The sequence below is a fragment of the Stegostoma tigrinum genome, chromosome 38, assembly GCF_030684315.1.
Source record: "Stegostoma tigrinum isolate sSteTig4 chromosome 38, sSteTig4.hap1, whole genome shotgun sequence".
Classification (NCBI taxonomy): domain Eukaryota; kingdom Metazoa; phylum Chordata; class Chondrichthyes; order Orectolobiformes; family Stegostomatidae; genus Stegostoma; species Stegostoma tigrinum.
The window spans coordinates 19,834,620-19,855,213 of NC_081391.1; the positions used below are offsets into that span (position 1 = coordinate 19,834,620).

General features: G+C 43.2%; 1 protein-coding gene across 3 annotated transcripts in view; it reads left to right on the plus strand.

Moving 5' to 3' along the window:
* LOC125447222 (transcription intermediary factor 1-beta-like) overlaps window positions 1-20,594 on the plus strand; it is a 97,477-nt gene that overhangs the window by 58,810 nt on the left and 18,073 nt on the right. The window contains exons 4-13 of one of the 3 annotated variants that reach the window (XM_048521460.2): window positions 1,587-1,719; window positions 6,129-6,245; window positions 6,746-6,860; window positions 8,159-8,305; window positions 9,533-9,650; window positions 10,222-10,973; window positions 11,699-12,046; window positions 15,502-15,669; window positions 18,603-18,794; window positions 19,866-19,938. In XM_048521460.2, the coding sequence (XP_048377417.2) occupies window positions 1,587-1,719; window positions 6,129-6,245; window positions 6,746-6,860; window positions 8,159-8,305; window positions 9,533-9,650; window positions 10,222-10,973; window positions 11,699-12,046; window positions 15,502-15,669; window positions 18,603-18,794; window positions 19,866-19,938 (2,163 nt within the window). The remainder of the gene's footprint in view (window positions 1-1,586; window positions 1,720-6,128; window positions 6,246-6,745; window positions 6,861-8,158; window positions 8,306-9,532; window positions 9,651-10,221; window positions 10,974-11,698; window positions 12,047-15,501; window positions 15,670-18,602; window positions 18,795-19,865; window positions 19,939-20,594) is intronic. The other 2 variants (XM_048521461.2, XM_048521462.2) reach the window with 2 other exon arrangements.

The window sequence follows — 20,594 nt, forward strand, 5'->3', positions numbered from 1 at the left end:
CCCTGGATTTCTCCAGACTCCAATCTTCCTCACTACACCAAGAAAATACTGCTTGTGGGCCCCTTCAGCAACATTTTCAGCTGAACTGAACTATCAGTGACACCTTCTGAATTCTGACTGCCCATCACTGAGCCACTGAACTTTTGTTGCCTTTACAACATCTCGGGTCATCTCCTGAACGGACACTGCTTGGAGATTGCTCCTAGCAGAATGTATTTACTAAAGTCACATTTGGCCTGCTTCTAAGAATCTGATTGACAAACATGCTACAGCCTGAGCCTTGTGCTTGAACTGCCTTCGACCAACATGGAGTCTGTGACGACTTCTCTCTAGCTACCACTTACTGAGACCCTTGAAATGCCCTTTACTGACCCCTGAATTAATCGGGCTAGTCTATCAAGACTCTGCCAGAGCCCCATTCTTGTTACTGAGGAGGAACAAACCTGTCAAGCATTGGAACACCTTGACCTTCAATGTTACTGTCTTGGCAGGCTGCCAGTCTCATTGCACGTGTGGATATAAAAATAGGATTTTATCGTAAGACTGTTTTGAAACCATCTAATGATTTGTGTCCAATCTGATTATAACTTTTAACCAATTTGGGATGTTTTTATCTTGTCTTTTGGACCGTGCCCCCTCATATTTCTGACAGTCGTGTATCCTAATTACTCTGTGATATGGGCAGTTTTGCACTTGTCAGTAATTTGTGAATTCAGAAAAAGGTATGCTTGAGATAATACACAATGCTTGATGGTTAATAATGATGCCAAGTTAAAGGTGTGTCTTTTGTTCCCATATGTCTTCATGCTTACAGTTGTATAGTTTCACTTGGAAAGCTTTTGCATCCTGCTTAAATCCCTTGAGCAATGCCAAGATGGTAAATGCTGGCAAAATGTTTAAAAGGAGGAGGCATCACTGTACATCGTTTGTCAGTTGTCATCCCCAAGGTTATCAAAATTCTGAGATAAGAAGGTTGTAGACCTAGATGAACACAGCAGGCCGAGCAGCCTCAGAGGATCAGAAAAGCTGACGTTTCGGGTCTGGACTCTTCTTCAGAAACGCATTCAAATTCTGGATGTTTTGCCAGGGTGGTGTGGGGATGCGGGGTGGGGGGGGGGGGTTGCGTGTGGTGGGGTGTGCGTGGAATCCGTATGTAGTGTACTGAGGGCTGCTTGATTGATATGGAACCAACTTCTTCATTAAGCATGTTCCCTCTGTCCAAGCATGGTCAAGTTATTCGAGGTAAATTGATCTGGTGGTATTGCTGCATAGCATTTTTCTTTTCCTTTTGTCCAAACTAAAATGCTGGGGATTTCTATCCATCTGAGCTGTTGAAGTGCAAACTTGTGTTTTCTGTATGTCAAATAATCGCCTTTTGGTTTGATGATTGATTTATGTTTAACTAGCCAGCCAGTCGGTTCGAGTTGCATCTTGTATCTGGGTACATGTAATGGGACATTACACCATTAGTGATTTTAAAATATTTCAAGTGGTCAGTTTAGGAAAGAAGCTGCAGTTATTTATAGAACTCTACCACCGCCAGTGTTTCCTTCCGCACTGACTGTCTCTTGCTTTGGTCCATCTAGTTGATGGGAGGACAAATTGCGAACGCCCGATCTTCTGCTCCATTCACAGACAGGAGACCCTGAAGCTGTTCTGTGAGACATGTGACACTCTAACTTGTCGAGACTGTCAGCTGCTCACGCACAAAGATCACAGGTATGGGAACACTCTCCAGTTTGCAACCATGCTTTCACACCTTGCTCTGTGTATTTGCCTTCTGCTTGTGGGTGAAGGAAGTGTTGAAATTAAGCTGTTTCCAAGTGGCTACCTATCTCTCCAATTTAATAAGTACTGATTAAGTTAAGGAAAGTTCATATTATGCCTCATCAAGAGAAGGCAGCATGTCTTCCATAGTCTGCAGTGTGAAACATAGCTCAATTGGTATCATTTATACTTCATAGTCACAGGATTCCAGGGTCTCTGCTTGAGAATGCACTGACACTCTGCTGCAGTACTGAAGGAGGCTGCATTGTCAGAGGTGCAGTCCTTCAGATGTGACATTAAACTGAATCCCATCTGGGGTATGTAAAAAAATAAGAAAATCCCATTGTACTATCTCAAAAAAGAGCATCAGATGTCTGCCTGGTGTCACTGCCAATATTTATCCCTCCGTCAACTTCGCTTAAACCTTTTATCTGGTCATTATTGTATTGCTGTATGTGAGAATTTGCTGTGTGCAATTCAGCTGCAGCAATTCCTACAATACAACAATAATTACTCTTCAAAAAAGTGTTGCTGTGGCAATATAGCACTTGTGAGGCAAAGAGCTACATAAATGGAAATCTCTCTTGCTGTGAGGAAAAGATTAACTAAATGATATTGATCACTTAATGGATAAATCTAATTCATATCCTGCTTGAAACATTAATCCTGTTGTCCTCTCCGCAGGTACTGCCAAACATGCCGTATTTCTCCAGCACTTTGTTTTTATTTCATCTGCTTCACTGATGCACTTTAGGAAGGGAAATCTGCCATCCCTGCTCAGTCTGGTCGACATGCAACTCCAGACCCAGAGCAATGTGATTGCTTCTTATCTTCAGTTCATGGTGAATTAGGGGCAGACATCAAATTTGGGTCTTGCCAGTGATGTTTACATTCCATGACGGAATGAAAGAAAGGAACTTTGAAAATCAATGCAAGTTACATATATTGTCAAGTAGCCCACTGTGTGGTTTTGAGTGTTGAGACAAGTTGGTGTAACAGCTGTGGTGCTGTTTGTTGCAGTCTTGGCACTCTTCAGAGGATTTGGAGGCCTACACCAGGCAACACAAATTCTGGGCTGATGCTTCACTGTAGTACCGAGAGAATGCTGTACTGTTGGTCTAGCTGTCTTTTGGATGAGGTGCCTGATTTTGTTTCAGCCTAAAAGATACCTTGACTCTATTTTGAAGAAGAACACTTTTCCCAAGTGCCAGTAGAGATCACATCCTTAACAAACTGTACTAAAACCTTATATCAGTTCTCTTTGTGGGAGCATGCTCTGTGCACGTTGGCTGCCCTGCTTCCCTACATTATAAATGTAAACATGCATCATTGGCCACATATCACTTTGGAGTGTCTTGAGGTTGTGAAACACACAATATAAATCTGTCTTCTCTTGTTTCCTTTCTGGCTTTTACTACTTTTCTCAATAAACAGAAAAATATGTCATATGAATGTTGTGTATCTAACTTGACCCCTAACACAAAGTATGTGAAGAGCTAGGCATCTGTGATAATGACATTCGGTGCCAAGGATCCACACAACAGTGATGGAAATCTCATTGACTGGGTTTTGACCACATAAGGCCATAAGATATAGGAGCAGAATTAGGCTATTTGGCCTATCGAGACTGCTCCACTATTCAATATGTTTTTCTACCCCATTCTCTTGCCTTCGCTCTATAACCCTTGATCTCCTTACTAATCAAGAACCTGTCTATCTCTTTTAAATATACTCAATAACTTAGCCTCCACAGTCTTCTGCGACAGTGAGTTCCACAGATTTCACCAGCCTCTGGCTGAAGAAATTCCTTCTTATCTCAGTCTTTAAGGGTTGTATCATCACTCTCTGAGGCAGTGCCCTCAGATCCTAATCTGTCCCGTTCGTAGAAACATCATCTCCATGCCTACTCTATCCAGGCCTGTCCTGTAAGTTTCAGTGACATAACCGTCGCCCTACTAAACTCCATCAAGTACAGAGCCACAGGTCTCAACTGCTCCTCACATAATAAGCCCTTCACAATGGGGATCATTCTTGTAAATTTCCTCTGGACCCTGCCCATTGCCAATGTGTTCTTCCATAGATACGGAGCCCAAATTGCCCATAATGTTCCAAATGCAGTCTGACCCAGAGCCTTATACAGTCTCAGCGGTACATGTCTGCTCTTGCATTCCAGCCCTCTTGAAATGAATCCGAACCTTGCATTTGCCTTCCTAACTGCCAACTGAACTTGCGTGTTAATCTTAAGAGAATCCTGAACTCGGGCTCCAAGTCCCTTTGCGGATCTGAAGTCTTTTCCTCATTTAGAAAATAGTTCACGCCTCTGTTCTTCCAAAGCGCATAACCTCACACTTTCCCACAGTGTATTCCGTCTTGCATTTCTTTGCCAGCTCTCCTAGCCTGACCAAGTCCTTCTGCAGCCTTCCCACTTCCTCAACACTACCTGCTGTTCCACCTGTCTTTGTGTCATCTGCAAACTTAACAATAATGTCCTCCGTTCCTTCATCTATATCGTTAATGTATAACGTGAATAGTTGTGGGTCCCAACATCCCTGCAGAACTCGGTTAGTCACCAGCTGCCATCCAGAAAAAGACCTTTTTATCCCCACTTATTGCCTTTCTCCCAATCTTCTATCTATGTCAGTACCTTACCACTATCGCTGTGTGTTCTTATTTAGCAGCCTTCTGTGTGTGTCCTTGGCAAAGGTCTTTTTGAAATCTAAATAGATCATGTCAACTGGCTCTCCTTTGTCTTTACCTCCTCAAATAATTCCAACATATTGGCCAGGCATGACCTCCCCTTGTTGAAGCAATGCTAACTCAGCTCTATTTTACCATGGACTCTAAAATTGAACCAAGACTGAGGCCAGGCTAACCGACTTATTGTTTCCTGTCTTCTACCTTTCTCTTATTAAACAGGGGTGTTACATTAGCCTCTTTCCAGTCCTTTTGCCCCCTCCCTGACTCCAATGATTTTTGAAACATCGCCACTGGTGCTTCTACAATCTCCTCAGCTATTTCCTTCAGTCTCTGAGTGTAGACCATCCAGGCTGGATAGAATTATTCACTTTATGATCTTTTCGCTTCCCCAGCACTTTTTTCTTAGTGATGGCCATGACACTTACCAGGCAGCAGCAAATTACTACAGATGCTGGAATCTGTACTTAAAACAAAAAAATGCTGGAGGTCCAAGCAGGTCAGGCAGCTTTCACTGAGAGAAAGCAAGCTAATGTTTCAAGCCTAGATAACTCTGATTAAGAGTCAACTAGATGCAAAACAGTAGCTTGCTTTGTCTCCATAGATGCTGCCTGACCCGCTGTGATCTCCGACATTTTTGTTTTCAGCTGTGACCCTTACCTCCTCTCACGTACTCTCTTGAAGTTTTGGTAGGCTCCTGGTAGCTTCCAATGTGAAAACTGATGCAAAGTACCTATTCAGTTCCTCTGCCATTTCTTTATTTCTCATTAATACTACTTCAGCCTCTTTTATTTTTAGTGATACAATGTCCACTGTTGTTCCCATCTTACCTCTTATATATCTTAAAAAAACTCCTACAATCTTCTTATTTATTAGCTAGCTTTCTCTCGTATATATCTTCCGCATGCCTCCTCCTCACCCCCACCCATTGAACTGTTACCTCTCTGCTGGTTTTTAAAGGCTTACCAAGCCTCTGGCTTCCCTCCGAATCTTTACTGCATTGTATGCTTTTTCTTCAGCTTTTATGCTGCTCTGACTTCCCTTGTCAGCCATTGTTGCCTTGTCCTCCCCCCGGTATGTCTCTTCTTCCTTGGGATGAAGTTCTGTTGTGCCTTCACGATCTGTTATCTCTACCTGCCTCACTGGTGGTCACATTTTCCTGTCCCTGACCCACTGACTGAATTTCAGGTAGTTAATGTAAGGGTTATGGTTGCCTCCTGAAACACAGCATCCAAGTAACTCTTCCCCCTCCCTGATGTGTCACAGCGTCCAAAGCTCAGACTGTAACTCATCAACTCTGAGTCGGAGTTCCTCAAGCAACCAGCTCTTGCTGTGGTCACTATCAACCACAATGGGGTCCACCAGCTCCCACATAATGCAGTTACAACATGTCATCTAGCCCTGCATCTCTCTTTTATTTACTTAGTTCCCAAGTTGAGTTTTCCCTCTGGTCTTTTACTTTGTAATCTGTGAATATATTCCCTATTTACCTTCAGTCTCAAAAATGCCTATATTAATCAAATTAGTAGCGATCACCAACCAATTAACTTAGTTTAACTGTGATGTGAACAGTTATGAAGTATGCAAATAGAAGATCGTCTTTGGTTACTTTCAGCGAGCGTTGCGTAAGAATACGTTCATAATTAACATCAAAATGTACTTCATAGGTACCAGTTTCTAGAGGAAGCCATTAAGAATCAGAAACTGACGTTGGAAAATCTAGTGAAGAGGTTGACAGAGAAGAAAACTCAGCTGCAAGTTACCACCAAACAGGTCCGCACAAGGTATGTTTCCAGTTGAGAAATTATTTTACCATGTTGTCAGAACTGTACTGCATATCTCTGTTCTCCTGCATTAACAGGGAAGTGACAACATTAAACACCATTACTGAAAGCAAGAGCAATGATCTTCATGACTTACATGCCACAAAAATTCATTTACAGCTGCCATCTCAGATATTAGCCATGTTAACTGATGTCAGCCGTGCGTGGCAATTATTCAAGTTTTTTGAACCGTGGAGAAAAAAGGAGCAGGATTCCCAATCCTGATTGCTTTCTGGGAGTCTCTGCTGAAGATTTCCTATGCACACATCTGGATAAGTCAGTGGTGTGATGTTCTATTGCTCTCGCTCGCTTGCTCTCAGTCACTTGGTCTTGCGCAACCCCTCTTGTGTGCTGCCTCTCTGACCTACTATCATGCTGTATGAAATTATATTTCTGTGAACTATACATTTATTAGGTATTTTAATTGTGTTTGAATCAGTGGTTTTAATTTCATCTGTCAGGTTGAGAGATGTCCAGGACATGCAAAAGAAGGTACAGGTTGAGATCAAGATGGCTATCCTTCAGATAATGCGAGAGCTTAACAAACGGGGCAAGACGCTTATCCAGAGATTGGAGGTAACCACAGTACCTACACTGGATATTGTTCCATACAAAATGCAACCATCATGGTATTTGCTGCTATTTCCGAACGTTGTATCTGCAGGGGCTTAAGCTAGCAAAACTCAGTGCTTACAAGGTTCTGTTTAAGTACAGAAATGAATGCTAGCTCATGCTGAGTTGACTCATTGTAGTCAAGTCATTGTTGGAGCACTGCAGAAAGTCCTACCTCCCACTTGTCAAAATTGGAAAATCCTATCAAGATCCTCATTCCTATTTGCTTGCCAGTGGCTCTCACAGCTAAGAGCCCAAGTTGACCTCGATTGTGTTCCAGTAAGGTCTAATAGCCTAACAACCTCCTCCATCCTAGCCTAATAAATAAGAAAGGGCTTTGGGCACTGATATGTCATTGAACTGAATCTTGATGGGAATTGGAACTTCACAGTAGTGCTACCCTCCATGTTGAAGCTGTGGGGAAAACGGAGCACTCTTTCTTGTTTAAACTATAGTTAGAATTTTGTTTGTCTTATTCTCCTTGTCATTTTCAAATAGCCATTGTGAGTCTTCAGATGACCTTATGCTCACATCGAGCTAAATGTTTACCACAATGTTGCCTGGTATGGGGGATTTTAGATGTGAAGTAAGGTTGGATAGACTGGGTTTGTTTTCACTGGAACGCAGGAGGTTGAGTGGTGACCTGATAGAAGTTTATAATATTGTGAATGGCATTGGACAGAGTGGAAAGTATGAGGCTTTTTCCCCAAGATGGAGGGGCCAATTACTAGGAGACACAGGTTCAAATCCGAGGAGGGGAAGTTTGAAAGAGATGTGTGAGGCAAGTTTTTTTACCCAAAACTTTTGGTGAGTGCATGGAATGTGCGGCCAGAGGAGTTAGCAGAAGCAGACTCAATATCTGCTTTCAAAAAGCACCTGGACGAATACATGAATAGGAAGGGAATGGGGGATGCGGATCCTGTAAGTGAAGGCAGTTGTAGTCTGGAAGGGCAAAATGTATCGGTACAGACTTGGAAGGCTGAAGGGCCTGCTCCTGTCCTGTGTTGTTCTTTGTTCTTTGCATATTGTAGCCTTCAGTAGGTCTGCAAGCTCTCCAAGCTACAGTACGCAAGTTTATGCCGTTAATTCTTTTCTTGGTGTATATGTGATGCTTTTCGTTTTCTAAGATGGTTCCCCACTGGGAAAGAGAGAGATTTGTTTCAGGTTAGCATCAGCAGGGGTCACATCTCTTGGCTATACTCTTTGTGGGCATTTGGTGGGTATATTTACAAGTTTCTAACTTGTGCTTTACACTCTGACAGAAGTTGACAGAGGAGAGGCAGCTGCAGCTAGGGCAGCAACACTTATCCATGTCCAAACTGTACTGGCAAATGGATCACGTCTTAAAGTTTGCTTCCTGGGCTATCAGCACCGATAACAGCACAGCCCTGCTGCTCTGCAAGAAATTGGTATGTACAAAAGTTGATTAACCTGTACTTCTACTTAGAGCTTAGCCACTTTCTTATCTGCACCGATTACCACTTCAGTGATTAAATGTGTGTGGGAGTGGAAACCACTTTTTAAGGCATTGTGGACAAGTCTGTCCCAGATAGACATTGTCATTGCATTTGTGACATTGTCAAGGACTGAAACGCCACACTGTTCAGATTATGCCACTTGGAGAGACACTGCTAAAGAGACTGTATGATTGCTGTCAAGAGCTGGATGTAAGTGAGGGTGTTGTGGTAATGTCAGTGGACTAGTAATCCAGAGGTCCAGTCTGTGGATATGGGTTCAAATCCCACCAGGGAAGACTGTGGAATTTAAATTCTCTTAATAAGTCAGAACTGGAAGCTAGTATCAGTAATGGTAGTGGTGATCACAAAACTATGATCAATTGTCACAACCATTTAGTTTTTAATCTTTCCAAACTACATGAAAGATTAAACAAAAACAATAATAAATAAGTAAGTAATTGGGGAAACCTAACTGCTGCCATTGCGCATAAGCATGTGCTGTTTAGTATGTGTTCTCCTTGCTCAAGTTCTGTAACTCAGTAAACCTGATTCAGCGATGCAGAAAAGAAACAGAAATTGCTGGAGAAACTCAGCAGATCTAGCAGCTTCAGTGGAGCGAGAAACAGGCATTTTCAGTCCAATTTAAGTTGTCTTTGATATGCTGAACAAGAGTCATGTTGACTTTGAAACATTCATTCTGTTTCTCTCTCTATAGATGCTACCAGGGCTGTTCAGTTCCTCCAGCACATTATTTTTATTTCAGATCTCCAGCATCCACAATATTTAGCTTTTACTTAATTCAGGATGTGGGCCATGCTCCTGATGCCCAGCACATGACCATGTCGAAGGCATAACAAGATTGTAGCATGAGAGGTGTCTCATAGCAAATGGGTGTCAAGAGTACTGAAACCGTCCCACCAAATCTTGCACCTTTGAAACCCCTTGGAGAAATTGATCTGTTGTTTGTTTGTCTTATTGCATAGACGTTGCGTTCCTGTGTATGTTAGTACAGCATTTAATTAAGAAAGATCAGAGCTGGGTGTCCAAGGTGAAGCTGTCATCAGTTCAAGCTCGCCCCTCTATCAGTAACGTGTTATTGATTAACCTTTGAGCTCTGAATGATCACTGTTTCAGAAACATATTTAGCCAAGGCGTTTTATTTTGCTTTTGCTTTTACAGATCTTCTTTCAGTTGCAAAGAGGGTTACAATCCAAAGTGAACACAGAGGAGTTGAAAAATGACATAATTACATTCCTCTGGGACTCTGCTTTCTGGACTAAGAATGCAGCCAATTTTGGTAAGCGACTGTTTAAAAATTGAATATATGTTTAGATTTCACAAGCAGTTTTGACCATTCTCCATGTCCCACATGCTAAATACTCAGGGTAATCCAAAGATCTGTTGCCCAAATCCTAAATTGCGCCAAGTCCTATTCTCATCATCCTATGCTTGCTGATTAGCATTAGCATACAGTCTGACAACAATATCTTCATGCCTTTATCACTAATGCCGGCCTCTCCTAAACATTTCTGTGACCTCCTCCAGTTTTGAATCTCTCCAAGAACTTTTTGGGCATTCCTGATTCTAACCACTCCACTGTTTACTTCTATACCTTCAGCTACCTAGGCATTAAGCTCTGGAATTCACTCTCAAGTTTTTCCTACCTCTGCACTCTTAAAGATACTCCCTGGGAGCGACCTGTCTCGATATGCCGTCTGGCTCACTGTCTCGTAACATTCACGTTAAGTGCTTGTCATGTTTTACTGAATATGACCAACTTGTAATAGCTGCAACTTTTGTAATTGCGATATTGCAAAATGGTCCCTTGATAATCATGACATTTTCACCATTGATTTGTTTCCTAACAGGTAATGTTGTGATTGAAATTCCTCCAACATTGTCAGCACATCTTCCAGTTCAGCATCCTTCCACATCTGGCCATTGCCCTCAGCCTGCCTCTCAGCAGCCGCCTGTCTCCCAGCACCCCACCGTCTCCCAGCACCCCACCGTCTCCCAGCACCCCACCGTCTCCCAGCACCCCACCGTCTCCCAGCACCCCACCGTCTCCCAGCACCCCACCGTCTCCCAGCACCCCACCGTCTCCCAGCACCCCACCGTCTCCCAGCACCCCACCGTCTCCCAGCACCCCACCGTCTCCCAGCACCCCACCGTCTCCCAGCACCCCACCGTCTCCCAGCACCCCACCGTCTCCCAGCACCCTCCTGCCTCCCAGCATAGTCGAATGATTATAACCCAAGGAACTATTTGGCGAAACCACATGTCTGCGCAATCCTCCCATCGACCACCACCACCCAGTTACCATCAACTCCAACCTCCTCGCCAGTCTCCTGCACAACATAGCACGCAACAGATTCTCATGCGTCAGCCACACTCAGCTTCATCCTGGCCCCCGGTGAGTGGACAGACGCGAATGCAGCAAGCTGTGCAGCTGGTGAGGCCAACAGCTGCAATGCCAAATGCGAATGGGAGATACCTACAGCAAATGCAAGTTCAGTTGGTGCGACAAGGGAACATTGTGCAGATGCAGCAGCAGCAGCAGCAGCAGCAGCAACAGCTCATGGGTCAAATGCTATTACTGCCACAGATGAATGGAGTACAAGTAAGTTAATGATTCAGAAATTATTTTCTGAGCTGCACCCACCCTTGCGGCTAAAGAGATCAAGGGGTATGGAGAGAAAGCGGTAATGGGATACTGAAATTGCATGAACAGCCATGATCATGTTGAAATGTGGTCCAGGCTCGAAGGGCTGAATGGCCTACTGCTGCACCAATTTTCTATGTTTCACCTTCCTCCACCTCAACACAATCACCACCACATTTACCCCCACCCCACCAGGTACCTTCCGAGTGAGCATTTGTGGTTTTTCATTCAGTCAATCTCACCAAAAAGCCAGCAACCTTTTGAACTATTTAATAATGCAGCTCAGAAGGAATCAGTTCAGCCTACCAGATTTCTTCATGTTGCCTCTGGTACTTTTGTCAGTTCAATAACGTCCATGCCCTCTGTTTAGCAACCCTTCTGCTGACGGAAATATTTAGTCCTTATTTATTCTGTTAAAATCATTCATGATTATGAGCAGCTCTGCCAAGTCTTCTCTTTAAGTACATTATCCTCCTGTGTCCAGTCTTTCCAGTGATTGCAATCCCATAGTCGTTATTGCAGAACTGAGAGAATGGGGGTCATTTGGTTTGCCTCTGTTTATTTCTGCCACCACAAGCTCCTTTTTTATATTCCGTTGTGAGTATTGCCGGTAATTGCTGGCTTCTAGCATGCACACTTTTGTTTTCTTTTTTATCTCTTCAAGTTTTATTCTTTCAACGTAGGTCCACCAGCCTCAAGGACATACTCAGGGAGCTGCCAAGCCACTGACCAGTGGGCAGCAGTCTGCCACTCTGTGCCCACAAATGCCTGTCCAGCAACCTACTGCCATCAGCAAACTACCTTCACCTATACAGCGGCAGCCACTGCCCTTTGGACCCAGTATGTCTGGTAGCAGACAGTCCCCACCAGTGCAGCAAGTATCTACATCCATCGCACAACTGAATGTGCCCATCAGCCGTCCTTCTCCTCCCGTGCAGCAAGCACTCAAATCGAACACTACTTTTAACCGTCGATTCCTCTCAAATGCTGGACCCCAGCAAGTTCAGCCCAGCACTTCTGCCAGTCAAAATGTAAGTTATTGAGAAAATGTATTGATTGCAATTACTTGTTTAATTTTTTAACATTGCCTGTTTCTTGGTGATGTTGAACCTCTGCATTGTTGAAAAGGGAAGCAGGTTGATGAAGCCTTTTCTGTTGTACTCATGAGGATAAGTACAAGTTTCAGTGATCAAAGTAATTTATACTGTAGGTTCCCTAAGCTCCTGAGTAATTAAAATAGGCATGAAGCTTCAAATGTATGTTTTGTTTGCAGGGAATGGGTCTCTGTATGTCCCTTCCAGCAAGTGAAGATGAACCACTTTAGGAGCTTTACTGGTGACGTTACATTGCTTCTTGGTTTTGGCTATAAGCACATGGAAACTAAGAGCAGGAGCAGGCCACATGGCCCTTCAAGACGTGCTCTGCCAAGTGGTGTGGTCGTGGCCGAGGTCCCTTCATTGCACTCAGGATTGTTAAATCAATGCTACCCTCTTGTACTTTGACCAAGGCATTACCGTGGAGGAAGTAACAGTCAGAGTTGACCTGCCAACTATTTGGTACTGTTTTTTTAATCACTATGTGGGATAAGTTGTTGTAATCATATGAAATTTGATATTCCTGTATTCTGATGAATACAAGATAAGCTTTGGCAATGAGTTTTTCTTATCAGCAATATTTATTGATTTTTAGGTTAATTTAATGTCATGGCGCTAGTTTCTGTCTGAAACATTACACATGACCAATATACTTTAATGGTGTGCCTCTTAATTAATAGCCTCAAGTTTCTCTCCGTCACAACCATTACTTAATAATGGATCGCCAGACAGTAATAAACATCACCTTTTGGTTAGATACCTCAGGAACCTCTCTCTCAAACTTATTGAAATATTAGTGAGCACCGTTGCTTTTGCTTGTTCTCTTGACTTTCTGGTTGATTGGTAGCCTTGTGTACATCTTATTTTAAATGCTTTGCATGTGAAACTCTGGTTTGAAATTCTGGCAATGAAGACTCGAAGCTTGGAAAATGATGACAGAGAAGTTGTATTATACCTGCTATAGTCACCAGGAGGAATTCACTTTGATCACAGTTGACATCAAACTCAGACGCCAGCATTAGAGGGAATTGTGGTTTTTGACGTAGGATAAATCTTATCTTCTTCTTCACATCCTCCATTCTACAATTATGATTTGCCTTTCTTCCAAACATGGGTTCAAGGCAAGTGCTCGGATTTGAACCTAATTTCGGCAGATATTCTGGGGCAGTACAGAAGGAGCTCTTTGTCAATGCAGCCTTTATCCTTCCAAATTAGATGTTAATAAGGGCTTCTATTTCCTCAGATGTGCATTTAAGATTTAGGGGGACAATTTTCAAGAGGAGTTAATTATTCCGGTGTCTCAGAAGTGTTACCACCTCCCACAAATGCAAAACAAGTGGATTAACTGGTCAAGCAGCATCTTAGGAACACAAAAGCTGACGTTATGAAGGGTCTAGGCCCGAAACGTCAGCTTTTGTGCTTCTAAGATGCTGCTTGGCCTGCTGTGCACGTCCAGCTTCACACTTTGTTATCTTGGATCCTCCAACATCTGCAGTTCCCATTATCTCTGGATTAACTGGTCATTCATTTTGCTGTGTACGAATTGCCTGCTGTTAGTCTGCACAATGCACTTGACAAATTTCTCAAATCTCTTATCCAAAGTGTAAACTGTAAATTTCTGAGAGAGTGATGAGATGCTACTTTACAGCTGCTTAAACAAGTCCTACAAACCCAGGTTTAATTCCTTAGCAATACAAATTTGCTGACCTTAGAATGCATTTTACACCCACATCTTGTGTTGTCAGGTAAAAGCAGACTTGGACTTGGCCGCAATGGCCACTGTGGTTGAATATCCTCTGAACAGTTTTTGACGATCCTTATTGACAATGCTGTTGTATGAATGAGTGCTTTGTGTGGATGATTGCTGTTGGCATATTTAGGTTTTTTACTTGCATGAAGGAATGGAGAGCGATCGGTCTCCTTGGGAAGGTGAAGGGAGAAAATGTTTCTTTAAGCAGCAAACGTGACATATTTTGAGCAGCTTTCAGACATGCTGGTTGAGCAATGTGCCGGCAGCTTGACCCCTGACCCTTCCGGTTGTAAAACATGTTCTAATAAAGTTGCAAGTTGTGTATGTGCATAGGTTTGTGATGTAACGGTTAAGTATATGGCGTTTTCACGCCAGTGCATATCTCCATCAGGGCAGCAAAACTAAGGCAATCTGAGATGAGTGGCCTGTGTGAGCAACTACCGCGGTGCCTGATAAAGTTATGAGATGTGGGTGGGAGATATAAAAGATTAAATTTCAGAAATGTCTTACTGCTAGTTTTTCCCTTGCTTTGCTGAATGCCACGGCCTAGTATCCTTGGGCCAGCAGGTACCTGCTTTGGCACTTTGTTCTTCACGTATAAGGTTAGGCAGTTTAAGGATTCATACTGCCAGCAATCAGCTTACACATTCTGTTCCTCCAGGAATGTACACCAGTAATTCAGGCAGTCATTTGCTGCAATCCTTACTGTCCGCATTTAAATTGGCTCATGGCTTTTCAATCTTGGGTTGATACCAGCACACCTGATCCAGCCTTTACCCTGTGGCGTCATGAATTTTCAGCAGGAACCACCAAAATGTGATGCATCAGCAGGAAGGAGCACGCTTGCATCAATCCTGGTCGTCTCATCTGTTTATTCATCATGGCCACGTGCTGAGATGTGTTAACTCAGCAGTAAGCAGGAATCAAACTTCGGGCTTGTTTGGATGTATGACTCAGCTACGGACCTTGGGAGCCAACAAGAACTACCTCCACTCTACCGTGCCTGTCCTTTTGACTCTTGTACATGTGTTACGGCAGAGATGGACTGGTGTTCAATCCTGTGCATTCCAACTGTTTTGTTTTAGCTAGAAAATCCCAAACACAAGAAGGGCTGCTGACAAAAGTTTGTTAAAAGTTCAAAGGGCTGATACTGCCCTGTGCGACACTCTTTCTCAACACATTGTGGCTTATACCCTAGCCATTGGCTCAGCTGAGCAGGTCACTAACTGTATAGTTCAATTCCTATTGTGTTTGCTCACCTCCGTCTGTCCATCGTCTGTTCATGTCAGGCTGTGCACAGTACAGCATTTTGCAGAGTAAGATCAGGTTTTATATCTTTTGTTTTTTTTTTTAAAAAGCCCAATGGAATTTTATTCCCCATCTTGGGGAGAACTGTCCCTTTCTGTGTTCTAAAAATTGGCCACAGATTTGCATTGCTCATGTCATAAGGGGCAGGATGGACTGATGAGCCTGATGTTACCTGTGAGGCTAGTTGTGAGGAAGGAGGCTTAACAGTGCAGATATGCATCTGCTCCATCCTGCTGCCCTCATCCAACCCCCAACTAGTTAAAATTTCACAGCTTTACTGAGCTTGTGTCCCATCTGCAACTTAAACACTTACCTTCAATTTTCTATTCTCTAGACTCAGGTTGGTGTGAATTGCCGTCAGTCTCCAACATCAAACCCTCACCTTGACAGCAGCCCGGTTTACCAACTCAAGATGTTGGTGGAGCAGGCAACCTCGTATCCCTGTGTCATTCTGCCCCACAGAGATGGTCCAGCCAATGCGCACGATCTTATGCAGAAGCAGGTAATTACTGAGTGAATTAGAAACAAAAGTGTGAGAGTTTAAACAAAAATAGGTGCACGTGCTGACACTAGCTTGTTTAGCTGGAATTCCCATCTCTGTTCTCATTATGATTTTACTTTGAAAGAGATGTGTCCTTTGTTAATTAGCTGTGTTGCTTCAAAAGTAGAATCTGGGCAGTGAGATTATGTAAAAGGAATTACTGAGTTTTTCTAAGTTATACTTAACATATAATTGCATCTTCATCCTGCCAACACTGTTGAGGCACAACTTTGTAGCAGACAATAAAAGTCTTTATGCTCTCACCAGCTTAATGCGTTTGGTTATTGTCCAATAGCCACACTGTGTACTGTCATTTATTGAAACTTTGGATTGGCATGCTCTGTACTCCCCCAGCTTTCAACATATGCGGCCATTTCCAACCTTCAACAGTCAATCCCAGCTAAAGTTGCCAAAGGCACATTTCATCTGACATGATCTCGCAGGATTTGTAGACCTACACAGTTGGTCAGTCTGACTCATCCGCAACTGTTTCTCAACCTAAGCTTTCTTGGGGTCAAGAGAAAACCACACCATATGATACTAATACTGATCTACTTTCAGTGGGAGTGGGCTAAACAAGGAAAGAAGTTTTTTTTTAGAAAAATGAGAGAATGGACCAAAGATAGGGGCTAGATAAAATTACTCTTATTCTTTACCCTTACTGTAAAAAGAGGGGAGGCGATGACCGAGCAAATTATCTCTGGACTGTTAATCCAGAGACCCAGATAACACTCTGGGGCCACGGATTCGAATCCCGCCAAGACAGATATTGGAATTTGAATTCAATAAAATATCTGGAATTGAGAATCTGATGACGGACATGAATACACTGTTTATTGTCGGAAAAACCCATCTAGTTCATTAATGTCCTTTAAGGAAGGAAACTGCCATCTTTATCTGATCTGGCCTACATATAACTCCAGACCCACAGGAGTGTGGTTGACTCTGAACTGTCCTCTGGGCAATTAGGGATGGGCAATAAATGCTGCCTAGCCAGCAATGCCCTCATCCCATTAATGAATTTTAAAAAAGCCTGGATAAGTCTCAGCTTGCAGTAGTATCTTGATTACTTGATCTTTTTTCTTGCTGTACTGTCAAAAGGTTTTTTAGTATTTGTACCTTGTCTAGCTAGTTGTCAGCAATGTGGGATAAATATAACTATTTCTTTGCTCCTTTCGATACCACACACTAGCATTTTCTTTGGTGCACGAAAAGGTCAGCATGATTGCTCAGTGGTTAGCACTGCTGCCTCATAGTGCCAGGGATACAGGTTCAATACCATCTTGGAGTGACTGTGTGCAGTTTGTACATTCTCCCCATGTCTGTGTAGGTTTCCCCTGGGTGCTCCAGTTTCCTCCCACAGTCGAAAGATGTGCAGTTTAGACGGATTGGCCATGCTAAATTGCTCTTACTGTTCGGAGATGTGTAGGTTAGGTGGATGAGCTACAGGAAATGCAGGGTTACAGGGATAGGGTTGGGGAATGCTGGGTGGGATATTCTTTGGAGAGTTGGTGTGGACTCATGATCCAAATAGCCTGTTTTCACACTGGGATTCTGTGATTCTCCGAACAGGTTTGGACAGAATGGCTTGAAAGCTCCACTTCTCAGCTATCCTGAAGTTTGTCCCTTACTTAGAAGCAGGTGGACTAGGAGAGCTGCTCATCATCTTTCAATTAGGGAACGAACCATCTTGGGATTGTAGCACAAAGAAAAAAGTCTAGAGGAACTCAGCAGGCCAGGTAGCATCCACAGAGAGAAGCAGAGTTAACGTTTTGAGTCCAGTGATCCTTCGCCAGCAAAGGGTAGCAACCTCTTTCCAGAATGGGTTTTTAATATCAGAGGTACCAGCTAACTGGCATTGGGGTAGCGGTTGAAGGACAGAGCATTGGAAGCATTAGTTGGAGAAACCCTGTAGATGCCACTAGGGAAAAAACAGGTAGTATTGAATGAGGAGGCATTATCGTGTGTAATATTGCTGGACTGCTATGGGCCCAGCCATGGCAGATGGTGATATCTCAACTCCAGTAATGTCTGGAAATTAAAAGTTAGTCTAATGTTGACTATAACACGTGATTAATTGTCATAAGAACCCATTTCGTTCGCTAATGTTTTTTAAGGTAGGAAATCTGCCATCCTGTTTAAAAATAGGAAGTTGTCAGTTTAATAGAGGTATGAGGCAAAAATTGTTCTCAAAAGGGACAGTTGTTGGAAGGCGGTTTCTCAAACGGTGATGACAGCAGAGTTTTGAATCTTTTTAAGTCAGAGTTAAGTAGATTCTTGATGATCACCAGGATTGTGAACTAATCAGGTCAGCCATGATCTGATTGAACAGCAGACCAGGCTCATGGGATTGAGTGATGGCCTACTCATCAGAATTCATATGTTTGTGTGAATGTTCATCCTTTCCTCATCTCGCCTTTGTCTGACTCCAGACCCACAGCATTGCTGATGACTCTTAAGTATCCTCTGAATTGGCCCAGCAAACCAGTCAGTTGTGTCAACCCACTACAAATTCTAAGCACTATTGTGGGTTTATTGACACACTAAGAACTACAGCAGTTCAAGAAGGCAGCTTGCCACCACCACCTCCAGGGCATATATCATTGGGCAATAAATGCTGGTCCAGCCAGTAATGCCCACATCCCAGGGACTAATTTAAAAAAAAGATAGTGTAGAAAGATGACAATCAAGTTAAATGGCATTTGCGTAGAAGGAAGTTGGGCATCATAAGGGGTACAACCTCATTTGTTATCTCTGGAAAGTGCAATGGAATTGCATCTGGTTTTGATTTTATCTTGATTGTCCCTGCATTCACTGTGTAACTCAGGTTATCCCTCTTCTGTAGAGTCTTTCCTTTTGCTTATCTCATTACCAGATGCTGTCTTGTGTTGCAGTATTCCTATCCAGGCCCCTCTCTGGTGCCACCACAGGTTGATAGAGCTGATAGCTTAATGTACTCTCTGATTCCAACCTCCGATGGAGCCATGTCCTGGTCTGAGTCAGGTGCAGAAGAATTTGTTGAAGGGCAATCTGCCTATCGTGTTCCTCGTGGGTTTCCAGAACCAAGGAGGGGTATTCCCTTCAAGGTTAGCGGAAAACAAGTTGTGCAAGCTTCATGCCTTGTTCCTGTTGTGGAGCTTGTGGCCCTTCATTCCATCTCCAATTCAGTCACATCCCTCCATGTTTTTGTATTTGTGAATGGAAGGGGCATCATGGCACCATCTACATGTATTTCAGTACACTGCTCCAGCAAACCACAATCGTTTCTTTTTCTCCATAATGTATTAAAGAATGCAATGGTTTAAAGGCAGCTGCTCCATTTTCTAGGAGGTGTCCGGCTCACTGAAGGTAGAGTGGGGCATGAGGGTCTTTGCCATTCATTGGGCTTTCAAGCTGGATGGGGGTAGTTCACACTCTTTAGGGAAGACATGAGGGGGCAGTGAGTGGAAAGAAGGAAGAGGAAATGGATGTTCTCATTTCAAGAGTGGACATGAGGTTTTTTCAACTTGTGATTAGAGGAGGGCAGAAGGAGCTGTCTGACTTGCTGTGAGAGGGGGAATGTGAGGGATTTCCCCCTGTGGGATGGGGTGATGGTGGAGTCTTGCTCATAGTGGAGAGATTTGTTTTCCCGCTCAATGCAGGAGTTGGGGTAAAGAGGATTTTTGGACATTTGTGGGCAAAGACGAGATTTCCTGCCCCTGGAAAGGTGTAAAGTAAGGTTTTGTTATCGTAGTTTGGAATTCCCATCAACAGTGAGTGGTTTCTACCATCTGGGAGAACATTGCTGGCCCACCTGACAGGGGGTGATGACTGGAAGAAGGCCAGCCATTTGGAGCTCACTGTGTGATTAACTTTAGAATTTGTTTGGAGCAATTTCTGTTCAGAGACATCTTTTCAGAATATAGCTGTTGTGGTGTGAAGTGAAACATTTAAGCATGCTTCTTCAGATGTGCATGTTCATTCTTTCAGTCCCTTTGTAAACAGCATGAGACACCACCCTTCCCCAGTCTCAAGCCTTCCTTCCAAATCGAGGCAGCATCATCCTATCTGTTAATGATCAGCCTCTTGCAGCAGTATCACAGTGTGATGCTTCACTGGTTAATAAAACCTATCTGAGGAATAAAATGCTATCATTATATTTTCTTCCTTGTTAACAGCCATCGGATGCCAGTAGCAGCGTGGAACACGAGGGGCAGAGAAGCTGCATTGGAGGGCTTCAGGAAACTTCAGGTAACTGACCTGGATGTGAAAAACTTGGGGAGATGGTGAAGCAGTGGAAATGTTGTCAGATTAGTGGCTCAGAGTCTCAAGATAATTGGAGCTATCATCAATTGTCATAAAAATCCATCGAGTTCACCGTTATCCTGTAGGAAGGAAATCTGTTGTCCTTCCTAGCCCACATACAACTCAAGACCTAAAGCAATTTGGATGATTCTAGACTTGCCCTGTGCAATTAAGCGCAGGGAAATTAACAAAAGGCAGCAACTGCTGGTTTGCCAGTGATGTCCATAGCTTGTGAAAGAATAAAGGAAATTAAAGTATATTCGAACACAACACAGCTAACATTAACCAAAATCGTGAAACCATTCACCTGATGAAAAATGTGTGCAACAAATCCTGTTAGTTCTCATGGAATTTGCATTTATAGAGCACCATTCTTGACTTCAAGGCACCTCAAACACTTTGCAGCTAATGAACAGTATCTGCTGTTGCACGGACCCCAATGTGTTTCATGAGCAGGATTAAGACAGATGCCTCCAAGTGCCAGCTTTATCATTCATTCAAATTGTGGCTAATCACTTTCCACTTCTTATCCATGCCTGTATCCCTTGATTTTTTTTTAATGCCCAAAAATCTATCAGTTTCTGTTGAGAACATAGTCTACA